This window comes from Corvus kubaryi, unplaced genomic scaffold, assembly GCF_017639235.1.
Source record: "Corvus kubaryi isolate FWS band 111438036 unplaced genomic scaffold, C.kubaryi_AGA036_p1.0 split3-37304, whole genome shotgun sequence".
Classification (NCBI taxonomy): domain Eukaryota; kingdom Metazoa; phylum Chordata; class Aves; order Passeriformes; family Corvidae; genus Corvus; species Corvus kubaryi.
Genome location: NW_024582087.1, coordinates 941154 through 954382, shown reverse-complemented (window position 1 = coordinate 954382; position 13229 = coordinate 941154). Strand labels below are relative to the sequence as shown.

The window sequence follows — 13229 nt, the reverse complement described above, 5'->3', positions numbered from 1 at the left end:
CCCGTGACGGTGCGCGGGGGATGCGCGGGGGCGCGCACGGTGCGGGGATGCGCGGGGGATGCGCGGGGGCGCGCACGGTGCGGGGATGCCCGGGGGATGCGCGGGGGATGCGCGGACGGGGCTGCGCAGGGTGCGGGGGGTGCGGGTGCGAAGGGAGGTGCGTGGGGATGCGCGGTGCGCGCCCCGTGACTGCGCGGGGTGCGGTGCGGGGTGCGCGGGTCAGGGGTGCGCGGGTGCGTCCCGGCGGGAGCCGCCGGTGGAGGCGCCCGGTGCGGCGGGCACGGCGCGGCCCCGGCTCGGGCGGGAGCTGCGGCCGGCCCTCGGCTGTGCCCCCGCGCAGAGCTGCGCTCCGCTGCCGCCGGTTTCCTGTGAGAGCGAACCTTCCTCTTCCTCCCGCAGTTGTTGGCAGTGCTGAAACATGTCCGGGTTCCTGGAGAGCCTGCGGTGCTCCGAGTGCGTTGATTGGGGCGAGAAGCGCAACACCATCGCCTCCGTGGCCGCGGGGGTGCTGGTACGGCCCCACCGTGCTCGGGACTTTGGCTTCTTGTGGCTTTTCTGTCGTAAGATAAAAACTAGGAGCAGTTTGGGAGTCTCTTCTCCCGCATTACTTTGGAAGGATGTGAGGAAACTGCCTCAAGTTGTGCCAGTGGAGGTTTAGGTTGGATAAAAGGGGAAATTTTTCCACTGAAAGGGTGGTCAGGCAGTGGTGAAGTCACTGTCCCTGGGAGTGTTTAAAAAAACCGTGGATGTGGCAGCTGGGGACACGGTTTAGTGGTGACCGTGGTGGTTTGGAATTGATGATTTTAAAGGGCTGCTCCAACCCTAGCAATTCCAGGGAAAGGAAGAACAGGGATACATTGTCCCTGTGTGTATCAGCAGAGTTACAAAATCTGGCCGGGTTTCCTCCATCCATTTTTTGTTCAAATTTCACGGTTCTACCTAGGAATGAACGGTTGGAGTGGATAAATCCCTGGCTTGGCAGTCAGCTGGATCCCAGACTGACAGCAAAACTAACGGTGTTACCAGTTTGGTCTGGGTTGGAGACTATAAGGGTGATTTTAAACATCGATGTCGTTTTTAAGCCATTGTGTTCTCCCTTCTTTCCCCCAGTTTTTCACAGGCTGGTGGATCATCATCGATGCTGCTGTGAAATACCCTCAAGTGGAAGACTTCAACCATTCCTACCATGCCTGTGGGGTCATAGCCACCATTGCATTCCTGATGTAAGGATCCACCACGCGCCCAGCAGTTAATTTGTGCTTTTAAAGGAGAGGCTCAGTCCCATTTTTGTCCTGTTTTCCCAGGATCAACGCGGTGTCCAACGGGCAGGTGCGGGGGGACAGTTACAGCGAGGGCTGCCTGGGCCAGACAGGTACCTGGGCTGGGGCTGGGGGGCACAGCCATGGGGACACCGAGCCTCAAGAGCTGTGCCAGGGGGGGTTTGTGGGGCTGGGGTGTCCCACAGGCACAGAATATCCCCTATCCCATTCCAGGGGCTCGGATCTGGCTCTTCATCGGTTTCATGATGGCTTTTGGGTCCCTCATTGCTTCCATGTGGATCCTTTTTGGGGGCTACGTGGTTAAAGGTAAGACCTGACCCTATTTTTGAAAGTTTAAGGTGTTTTAAATGACTCCTGAATTTTAGAACTGGTAGTTAGATGGTTTCTGGGCAGGCCCAGTTTGAATATTTTCTTAACCCTACACACCACTATCCCATATTATTACTATTGGGGTGGATTTGATCTAAGTACAAACTTCCTCTACAAACCCAGCTCTTGCCCAACTGGGAACTCCATGGATATAATTAAACTGCTGCAGTTTTAAGGGAATAATTCCCTGGGTGAACACTTATTCCCAGAATACAAATTACTGAGTTCCTGCACATTGCTCCCAAAGCCTCTCTGCTAAATTAGCACAAGGGAAAATGACAAGTCAGGAATGGGATATGCTTGAAAATGACTTCAGAAAAAAATTATGGGGATTTTTTTCTCTTAGAAAAACCAGTGGTGTACCCAGGAATAGCTGTGTTTTTCCAGAATGCATTCATCTTTTTTGGGTAAGACTGTCCTCTTTTATTTGTTTCCTATTTAATTGGCTTTTAATGATAAAAAACTGAAACTTGCTGTGATCTGGTTGGTCCTGAAGTCCTGTTTTGTAACCAGACCTGTGTGAATAAACTGGCATCTATCTGCACAGGTTTCACTCAGGAACTGGATTAACAAATACCCCGATTTGCTCCTTGAAATCCCGTGTTTAAAACAAGAGGAATTTGATTTGTGGTGTCCCTTGGTTGTGTTCACACAGGGGCCTGGTCTTCAAGTTTGGTCGCACAGAGGATTTGTGGCAGTGAGCGCCCCTGGAGTGCCCTGGGGTTTGACTGCACCCCCCAAAGTTTTGTAAAACCATTTTGTAAACCTTCCATTGTGTCTAAAGAGGATCAAGGAAAGCTGAAAGCACTAAACCCAGCTCTATTCTGTTTATTTTTTTTACTCTTGTATGTCCACTTCAGTTTTGTGGTGTTTTTGAGAAATGTAAAATTGCTACAGACAACAGTGGAGTCACTTTTCTAAGATGATGTTTGTTACAAATAAAAGGAGAGTGGAATACGGATGTGTTTAACCAGCTGTTTCTATGATGTTACTTACAATCCAAAACTTACTCAAAATGCTTTAAAACAACCTTTTAACAGATGTTTATTAAATATTTCCTATATCTGGACAATATAACCATGTCTCCAATTTCAAAGCTTGCTGGTGTGTGGCTTTTCTTGTGTAATACAGAACTCTGGTAGTTTGGGAATTTTTTTTTTTCCCCCATCCCTGAATATTTCTTTTATCCTGTGGTGATAAAGAGGAAGTCTTTGGGAAGTAACAACTCACAGCTGTGTGTAGAAGGTGTGGGCAGCTGCTGAACTCCTGCTGGCTCTTTTGGGAGCTGGGAACAAGGAAAACTGGCCCTTCCTCTGCAAGTCTGCATTCCTTGGAAGCTGCCTCCCTTTGTAAGGGCAGGGATCTGCTCATCCCAGTGAATGAATGAGGTCAGTGAGCCCCATCAAAGGACTCAGCCTTGTCACGAGTTCCCTCATTCATTCCTCACAAGGGTGCTGAAGAAAGAAAAACAGCCACATTTTCACTCCTTTATTAGGTAAGCACTTCTGGAAGATTTTCTATGTCAACTATTTTTGAAAGTAGGAAACACCAGGATCACAATTCACTTAAAAATGAGGGTTCAGAGAATCCTCTGTCCCCAAAGTCCCTGCACTTCCAAAATTGGGTGCAGGCAGCACTGAGGCCCCTTCCCCCAGTGCCCCTGGGCTGCTCCAGGCTGTCCCCTCCCAGACACTGCCCGGAGCTCTGTTTGTGTTTTACATTTGGCAGCAAACCCCAGGGACTGCAGGAGCACCATCCACAATTGAATTTCTTGCCATCAGAACCTCCCAACATCCAACCCCAGCCATGTAATGCCAGATTTTTCCAGGAGTTCAGTCTGGCAGGATGCAGAGTTCTGGCTCTGCTCCAGCTCACTCATCAAATCCTGGCTTGTCAAGGCCTTCAGCAGAATCATCTCAGCTTAAAAACTTGAGTGCTTTGCTAGATAAGAAGTGCTCCTGGAAAAATGACACTTTAAAATCCATCATTTTGGCTTGTAAACTCGGGAGCTAAAAACAGTTTAATGTTTCCAAGCATTTGGATTGATAAACCATGAATGCAGCCAACTTTTTTGTACATATCTTACAAAAAATATTTAGGCAAGGCCAACAAAGCAGAAAAGCTGAATGCATTTTAAGTTTGCATCTGTGAATTCACAATCTGCATCTTTCAAGAATAACTAGAACAGTTTAATTTTTTGAGTGTCCATGGGAGTGGCTTTTGTGGGCCTGAGAATTGATATTTCAGTGCTCTTTGAACCCATCATAGCTGTTCAGTTTTTCTGGTGACAGAGGAAAATCTTATCTTGGTCTTATCTGTCATCTGGGATCCTCCATTCAAAATCCAACAGACAAGTGGGGAAACTGTGAAGACAAACATTCTTCTATCAGAACATATCAAACCATCACAGAAAAAAAACCCCTAAACCAATGGAAAATCTGATTAGAAGCTTATTTTCACCCATTATTTCTGTAATTCAGATACAGCCTCACAGCAGCACCTAAAGGCCTGTGTTTGTGCATCAAAATGTGCTGGGAAAAGGAATAACCCTTTTTTTTCCTTACTTTTAATTCAAATACCTGGAGTTCTTCATCAAGGTGCTAAATGAACCCCCCCCCCAGGGAATCTGACATGATTTTGAAACTCACCTCCCAATAAAATTGGTCATCAAAGTACTTTGAGACATGCACGGTCTTAAGCAATTTGATGTTTAAGATTAAACCTGTTGGTAAAAAGAGAGAGACCCAAAATAAACATAAACAGCAGGGAAAGGGGAGGATTGTGTGGAACGGGAGGGTTTTTTGGTAACATTTATCCAAATGTAACAGATCAAACCACAAATTCAGACCTAAATCCTTCAGCAGAGCCCCCTGGCTCAAGCTGGCCTTAAATACAAAAAGAGGCTTGCCAGGATCAAGGCGTGGGATATTAAAAATGAATTACTTTAGGTAAAACCCCATTTAAAAGCTGCTAGATTATAAAAATACATCAAAATGATGAATTTCTTGCATGAGAAGTGCCTGTGTATTTAAAATAATCTGCCTTATCAGCACTGCTGGTTTGGGATCTCTGATGGGAATCTCTGGATTTTTAAACAATTGGTTAAACACTGAATGTCTGGTTCTTTCAGATGGATGTTTTCTAAAAATCTGTTCATTTTTCATTACATTTAAAGTAATGCAAAGGTTTAACTAAATTAAAACACACCCAAAAAATCAATGTAGGGTGTATTTCCCAACAATTTTCATTGGCGATTTCCCTGCTACTCCAGACAGTATTAGGGGCTGTGGAAAAGCAGCAGCTGCCACAAACCAGAGCATCCCACAGGAGCCACCTGAGTGCTGCTGCTCCCAAAGCAGCAAAAAGTCCCCAAAATCTCAAAATCTCCTGATCAAAGGGCTGCAGCTGGGCTGAGGCAGCTCCTGATGTTATTGAAACTTTGCACATTTGCACCAAATGGCCTAAAAAGCGCCAAGCCCCAGACTGGGGCATCTTCTGTCACTAAGACAATACCCAAATGTGGAAGTATTTTCATCTTCACACCTCTCCTGTCTGCAGTTTGAAGGCAGCTGTTAAACCTTGGTTAAAATAAAACTTCAGCACTGAAAGAATGGTGCTGCTGGGTTATTTCTGTGCAAAACAGCTCTTCTCCTTCAAAAGCCTGGCTGGGAAGAGTCCCTGGCATTCATGTTTCCATTGATTCCACAAGTAACTTACCCATAGAAACTTGCTCCAAGGAAATAAAGAAATTCCTGGAATGCTTTCAGTACTGACCTGTAATCAGACCTGTTATCAAGGCAGTGCTGATGGTCTGGCAGAAGGCACCAACGTCAACAAAGACCAAATAACCCAGACTGAAAAGCAAGAAAAGTGTTTCACCTTTTACAGTTGCTGAATTCAGCATTGAGACCATGAATGAATCTGTATCTACAGAGCATTTCACATCAAAACCTCTCACAGAAACTGTAATTCTCAAACCTGTGCAGCTGCAGGGAGATGTTTTAGGAGCACACCAGAAGCCTAATACAGACTTTGGAGGATATATTTTGTCCATCTTTTGGTATTAAAACTTCATTAAATTTCTTCCGTTAAGAACATGATGAGAAGCGTCAGGCCTTCATGCTGCATTCTGATTTCTGCCTCCCTCCTAAGCTCCCCAAACCCTAAAATGAGCCTTGGAAGGAGGCACATGCCCAGCCTTCATCTCCTGTGTCTGCTGTATTTAATATCAAACAAAAAGAGAGACAGAAAACAGGACCCAAAGCTGATGTCAAAGTTCTGACCCAAAGTTTGCTCAACTCTCAAATTCCTCATTGATGACTTTTTTTTTTTGTACTTCAGGGATTATCTTGGGTTACCTGATATAAAACAATGTATCTGTGATGACATTCAGGCTCTCTGGATGACTGAGAACTCTTCTCAGGGCACACTGCAGTAATGATTATTTATCTTTACTATTTAATACAAGAATTTATGTACCTGGATAAATTATTCCATTGTGTAGAAATCCCTTTTTCTACGACACAGAGAACAACAGCAGCCACAGCTCCAAGCACAGCAGGCAAACCAAAAGTGAAATGAACTCCAGAAGTGTCCTGAAGCTTGAAAGCAGGATTAAAACACCTCTGGGAAGACAAAAAGGTTAAATTGATACCCAGAAACACAAGCTGGTAATTGCAGATCAGCTGTTGCAGACCTAGAGGATGAATTTGCTCTCACAAGTTGCAATCCTGCACTGTGCTCAGAACACCTCAGCTTTCCCAGTTTGGGAAAGAGGTTTCCCTTGGAGTGTCCTGCATTGGAAAAGAAGTTTATACAGCTTATACAAGAACCATTTCAGGGTTTGAGCATTACCTGTAAACAGTGAGATCCCAAGATAGTGATGACACCGCCAAGCAGCCCCAAAATCATGGCAATCCAAGGGTGCTGGATGCTGTGTGCTGTGTAGCTGATAGTGACCCCTCCAGCCAGGACTGCACTGTGGATGTGAGTCTGTACAAGAAAACAGGAACAGGAAGTTAAGGGACTTTTTACAAGGGTTTGTAGTGATAAAACAAGGGGCAATGGCTTTAAACTGAAAGAGGGAAGGTGTAGATTAAATATTAGGAAGGAATTGTTCCCTGGGAGGGTGAGGAGGCTGTGGCTGCCCCTGGATCCCTGGAAGTGCCCAAGGCCAGGCTGGATGAGGTTTGGAGCAACCTGGGATAGTGGAAGGTGTCCCTGCCCATGGCAGGGGGTGGAATTAGGTGATCTTTAATGTCCCTTCCCACCCAAACCACTCTGTGAGTCTGTGACTGTCAGGCTGAAATCCCGGACTTGGCTTCAGTTAACAGTTCTTGTATTTTAGTGTATACTGAGGGTAACAGGAAATCTCTTTTAACAGAAAAAACTCATGCAGGGTTTTCCCTCGTCCTTACCATCCTGAATTTGCCATCCTTGGAGGTCAGAGCAGACAACATGAAGGCAGTCACAGCACTCACTGCGAGGGCGAAGTAGGTGTTGAGCACTGCTTCCTTCTTGGAGTCAGCCAGGATAGAATTGAAGCTTGGCCAGAACACCCAGACAAACACAGTGCCTTGGGGACAAGGACAGGAAACCCTCTGAACCACAGGGAACCCATCACTGCCTGTCTCCAGCCCACAGTGTGCTGTAATTCCCTAACATTTCCCAAAGCAGAGCCACCCCTAAGACCAATCCCAGCGAGGAACTGTCAGTGTCACCCTTCCATGACCACACAGGCTTCTCTAACAGGAATGGAAACAGGTTCTTCTGCTTCTGTGCCCCTAATTGTCAGCACTTGGGAACCCCAGGCTCCACAGAGCAAGTGCCCTGCCTGGCAGGATGCATTTTTCCATGCATGCCTAGGGATGCACGTGCACAGAGCAAATGCCAGCCAGCAGAGGGAGGTCGGTGGCCTCAAAGCACCTCACGTTGATCCCACACGGGCCCGTGCCCCTGGGCTGTGCACAGACACCAACACAACCAACCAGCAGCTCCTTTGGCATCGTCCACTTGTTGTATTTTGTTTCCACCCACTGATGTTGTGTTCCCCACCCCACAGAGGTACCAGACCCTTGTGCAATCCACCTGACAGTGACATCTGATGTGTTCTTGTCCAAGACTAACAAGTGACACAGGCACTGTCACTACGAGGCACAAATCCAGTTTCCAGCAGCCCTGGCAGGTACTGATTTTGTACCAGCTTGTCTGGGCTCCTTGAAATCCAATTTCCATTGCTAATATCCATGATTTCAGTGCACCAAGGCAGAGATAACCCTGCCTCAGACTGGAGAGGCCATTTCAGCAACTCTAAACTTATGGTGGCACTGAGGACTAGTGAGATGATTCATCCTGTTCCCATTGATGAGGCAGTTAGTCAGTCATAAATACAGGTATCTATAAAATCTACTGAGGCATTCTTATGAGGATCTGCTCAGCTCTGGAAATAAACAGCAAACAAGAACTCCAGGGACACGAAAGAGCAGCATTTAAATGTTGTATTCCCTAAACTGGGCGAACACTGACTGAGAATGAGACTCTGTGGACCCCTGCAGGAAGCTCTGAGTTCAGCTGGTGGCAGTTGCACTACAGAAGTTGTGATAATAAAGACACCAAATTGCTTCCATAAGAAAAGGAATGGAAGTCCCAGACACTCAGCCTGTCCTCCCCCAGCTCCTCTCTCCTGGGCCTGCCTATATCACACTCCCCACCCTTCACCAGGCTTTATCTTTTTATTTATGTTACCAGCAGGGACTGCCTCTTTATATCTCTGTGCACCACCTGGCCAAACAGCCTGAGCTGGGACCTGGGAGCTCTGCTGAAGTACAAGTTGTGAGCTCAGCTTTGGACACAGTCCCTCAGCAGCAGGCCTGGACAAGCCCAGGGGGACAGCTTGGCCAAGAAAGGGAGTGCTGAACCTGGAGAAGGAGCAGTTAACCTGGGGTAGCCTTTATGCCGAGGTGACAAAAGCCAACTGAGCCCCAGCTTTGGCAGGAGTGGCCTCTGGGCCAGGTAGGAAAACGGCCATTGTCACAAAGCAGGAAGCAGAGCAGCAGTTTCTGTGCTTGGCTGCATGCAGAGCTGCATTTTGCACTCAAAACCCTCAACCCTCCCTATGGCCTCCCTGCAATCCCTTCTTCCAGCTGAGGCATTAAAGCCAAGGACTCACCCAGCATTGAGAATAGGTCTGACTTTGGGGTGCTCCTGTTCTTGTCCAGCCCTGGGGGTGGCTCAGGGAAACGGGAGGTGACTGCCACACCAAAGTAGGCTCCAAAGAGGTGCACGTGCATCAGGGTGAGGCTGTCTGGGACCTGTACCAACAGAATATTCACCATTTGTGGGCTAATCCAGGCCACACAAAGCCTTTGCTGCAGCTCCTGACAGAGTTGTTCCAAAGTTCCAGTGACATTTTCCCCCATGTATCTGAAAACCCCACCAGGGTACCTGCAGGAATGTCCTGTTGATGCATCTGCTCACATAGAAGATGATTAATTCCACCAGGCTCATCACAATTAACTGCACAGGATTGGCCTTGCCCAGGACAGCTCCAGTGGAGATGGCCACAGCAGTCATGCTCACCACAGCCTTTGCTAGGCTGCAATAAGGAAAGGAAAATAACTCAGAATCAGGGTGACACCAGGGCAATAAAGAAGGAACGACACAGAACAATGAACTTGAAAACCAAAAGCCCTCTGAAATGCCTCCAAACGTGACTCTGCTTGTTCCCAAACAGGCCCTATAAGGAGGCATTCACCTCCACGAGGAGCAATCAGCAGTTCTGGATTAGTCCAGCTCATTACCTTTTCATACCACCTTCACTTTCCTGTACCCTGAGGAAAACTAATAAATCTTCTACCAGCACAGAGCACTGGACACCAAGAACAATGAGCAGGAAGTTGAGTCCGGTGCTGCTAAAGCCGTATCTTCTCAGAACCATCAGGAAAAAGCCAAATCCAAAAATCACCATGTGGTTGACATCTTGAAATTCTGCAGGACAGAAAAAACCAAGACAGCAGTGAAATTATTAATGCAGATTGGATTTCTGGTTAAAAAAAAAAATCAATTAAAAATCACTATTAACTAAAAAGCCTTCAGATAAAAATTTAAGTGCCACTTTTGTTTAGTACTTGGAAAGAATTCCAGAGTTTTCTTTCCAATCCATAAGTAATCAGAGAAACAATATCCTTAACCCTGAATTTATTCTTACAGAGTGATCTGAATGGATGCCATAAGATGGGGGTTGAGCGGTCGAAAAACCCAACAGAAAACTGACCAAAAATGCAATTCAGTCTTGGATCCCCATCATACCTCTGACATAAATAAATTCCCACCCCTCCTGGTGCTGAAAGAGCAATAAAACCATTTTCTACTTCTCAGCAACAGAGCCCGCTGAGTCCCACCCCCACTGCAGGGCACAACAGGAGCAGGGATTGTCCCTCCTTTCCCAGCAGGGTGCCAGGCTCACCTGGGTAGAAGCTGGATGGTGAGTAGATGTTACCAACATCTGGGAAGCAAAAGAAAAAGCGGATGAGGAACAGAGTTTCCAGGAAAAGGATCAGCCAGGGCACGCTGCAGCGGAAGTTGAGGTAGCGGGAAGGCATCGTGCACTCGGTACATGAAGCACCAACACATGAATGATTCCTTCTCCCTATAAAAATGTCCCAGTGCCCTCACACCAATAGCAAAGGAGGTGTGGGGGGGCCAGGAATGAGAACTCAGCAGCGATAAAAAGCCCAAGAGGCGTGAGCAGGGAACGGCTCCTTATCTGTGGAGTGTCAGGAGCCCACACTCACCCCAGCTCACACGGGCTGAGCTCAGAGAGTGCCCAGGGACACAGACACATCCAACTGCCAGCACTGCCCCGCTCCAGGACACCTCCCTTGGGGCATTCCAGCTGCTGGCGGCCTGGCAGCTCAGCTAAAGGGCAGCAAAGCAGAACATGGACTCTGAAAAGCGGGATGTGGAAGACTATGCAGAACCAGTAACTGTTGACATCACAGCTCTGCAGCCACATCCCACAACAAAGCTTCTTCTACAGGATGGATCCAACCCAACACCAGGGAATCAGGCACCTGTGGCATTTCCTCTGCCACTGTAGGACCAGCCTGCTGTTCACATACGGCCATGGAAACTGCTCCAGGACACCTTATGAATCCATAGCATGAATCGTGGAATGGTTTGGGTGGGAAGGGACCTTACAGCCCACCCAGTCCACCCCTGCCATGGTGCAGGGACACCTTCTGCTATCCCAGGCTGCTCCAAGCCCCGTCCAGCCTGGCTCTGGACACTTCTGGGATCCAGGGGCAGCTACAGCTGCTCTGGGTACCCTGTGCCAGGCCCTCACCCACCTCTGAATAAAGAATTTCTTCTTAATATCCACTCCAAGCCTGCCCTCTGGCAGTTTAAAGCCATTCCCCCTTGTCCTGCCATATAAAATCCCTCTCCCTCCCTTTTATAAGCCCCCTTTAGGCACTGGAGGAACATTAGTCCCTTCTCAGCATTCACGGTGCTTTGTGAACTGAGCCCTCTTTGCTCAGGCAGTTCAGATTAAAGCACTGTAATTACACCTCAGCCTCTCTGCTCTGAGGCTGTTACAAACCAAGTGCTGAGCTGGCACAGCACAGCCTGAGGAGTGCCCAGAAATGGGGAGAAATGTGCTCAGAAATAGGGATAAAGCCACCTGCTGGTGACAGGAACATTTATCACGCAAGAATATATGCAGAGAACTCCCAGTTCACTTAAATTTTAGGACATTCCTCCTGCCAACCCAGGCTACAGGGCACAATAATAGTTTTCAAGCCACCTGTGAAAGGTTTGGATTTGTGGCATAGCTTGAACCTTCCTCACATCCAATATCAAACTGCTTTAACATCAAACTGCTTTAACATCAAAGCCCTTTCCCAGCTTTTATTTAGGCCTAATAAAGTTAAATATCCCGACACCCATTTCAGAAACTCCTAAACAACATCCAAAAAAACCCCTTTCCCAGGCATGCAAAGCACTGCCCTGGCTTCAGACAACCCTGATGCAGAAAGATCCACATTCAGGTCCTTTTTCTGTGACCCCGTGGGCAATTCAGACAGAACCAGAACACCTAGTGAGCTTTCTCTAGACAGGGTGATAGCTCAAGCAGCAATTTAAGAATTAATTTAGCTAACGCAATGAGCCCTTTTGCTACCTCTTACTAAATCCCATCAGTGTTAACATCCAGGGAAAACACCCCAAAGGCGAGGAATTCACCTGTTTTCCCTCAGCATGACACACTGTAAAGCTGATACTCAGATTCACAGCTTAAGCGTCCGAACAGAGACCAAAAGTTGGTGATCTCTGACAGGACGAAGCACAAAGTAACTTTAATGCTAGGTAAAAGTTCTTCCCCACGAGGATGGTGAGGCCCTGGCATAGGGTGCCCAGAGCAGCTGGGGCTGCCACTGGATCCCTGAAGTGTCCAAGGCCAGGCAGGACAGGGCTTGGAGCAGCCTGGGACAGTGGAAGGTGTCCCTGCCCATGGCAGGGGTGGGATGGGATGATCTCCAAGGTCCCTTCCAACCCAAACCAATCCGTGATGCTCCGATGCTAAATTAGAGCTCCACTACTAAGAAAACACCCCCATGATACAGCCAAGGGCGCAGCACCCTCCTGGGCCAGTTTCAACGCCGTTTTGGGACCCGCACTCCTCACATCGAGCCCATCACTGCCCGACCCTTGTTCTGGGAGATCCATCATCCCCTGGCAGGCCCGTGGCACCCAGCCCAGCGCCGGGCGAGGTGGCACCGCCACCCTCCAGCCAGCCAGGGCCGGGCGGGGCCCAGGCCCCGCTCGGGCCTCCCTCAGGCGCGGCGCCGCCATTGTTCCTTTACGGCTCCCAAAGACCACAGGGGCCGCGGGCCCCGGGGAGGGGGCTCCGCAGAGGCTCCAGGCGCGGGCCCTGGGGCGGGGGCTCTGCCGGGCGGCTCCGGGGAGCGGAGGCGCGGAGCCGGGGCCCGGTGCCGGTGCCCGGCCGTGACTCGGCAGCCCCAGGTGGCGGCGGCAGCGGCGGGACCCGCCCAGCTCCGCCCTTCGCTGAATGCCCGCCCCCTCCCCACAGGCCGCCCTTAGGAACTGCCCTCCCATTGGCCGAGCCCAGGCTCCTCCTGGCCCCTGATTGGCCTATCCCCAGCACCGGCCGTCTTCGGGCTGCGCGTTCTGCGCTACGATTGGCCCTATCGCTTGTCACTCAACAATGCGCATTATTTATTGGCTGGCGCGGGCCGTCAGTCAGCCCGGGGGTTATTTTGCCCTCCGGTGAGCGGGCGGCGCAGGCCGCGCTGTGGAGGCGGTGTCGGGCGTCACAAACTGTCACTGCCTGTCTTTGCACCTGAGACAGAGTGTCCTCTTCCCCGGCTGCCGATTTGCCAGAGAGGCTGTCAATCAAACGTGAGAGGTGGTGCCTCGGTGCTACGGTGACAGAGGAAATTGAACCCTCCTTCTCCCGTTTCCGAGTGGATGGCTGAGCTGTCCTTTTATTTTTCTGTTGCTCTTCTATTGGACAATTTCCTTGTCGGTCACCGCACGGGGCGGGAACCAGCCTGCAGGACAGCA

General features: G+C 49.1%; 2 protein-coding genes across 3 annotated transcripts in view; one reads left to right on the top strand and one right to left on the bottom strand.

Annotated features, from left to right (window-relative positions):
* The window catches only part of TMEM50A (transmembrane protein 50A), a 4016-nt gene extending 1271 nt beyond the window's left edge, over positions 1-2745 (top strand). The window contains exons 1-7 of one of the 2 annotated variants that reach the window (XM_042015783.1): positions 21-39; positions 400-511; positions 1111-1223; positions 1305-1372; positions 1494-1586; positions 1996-2056; positions 2305-2745. In XM_042015783.1, coding sequence (XP_041871717.1) covers positions 419-511; positions 1111-1223; positions 1305-1372; positions 1494-1586; positions 1996-2056; positions 2305-2350 — 474 coding nt within the window. In that variant the 5' untranslated portion in view covers positions 21-39; positions 400-418 and the 3' untranslated portion in view covers positions 2351-2745. Of the gene's footprint in view, positions 1-20; positions 40-399; positions 512-1110; positions 1224-1304; positions 1373-1493; positions 1587-1995; positions 2057-2304 lie in introns of those variants that run through there. The other variant, XM_042015782.1, reaches the window with a different exon arrangement.
* Positions 2304-12679, bottom strand: LOC121658638 (RH-like protein). The gene is made up of 11 exons (XM_042015779.1): positions 12284-12679; positions 10114-10152; positions 9449-9635; positions 9093-9243; positions 8818-8959; positions 7067-7224; positions 6504-6641; positions 6129-6274; positions 5424-5503; positions 4298-4371; positions 2304-4012 (listed from the first exon to the last, which is right to left on the bottom strand). Exons 1-11 carry the CDS (start codon positions 12495-12497, stop codon positions 3986-3988), a joined length of 1356 nt encoding a protein of 451 aa, XP_041871713.1. The 5' UTR covers positions 12498-12679; the 3' UTR covers positions 2304-3985.
* Between the last annotated feature and the right edge of the window lie 550 nt (positions 12680-13229).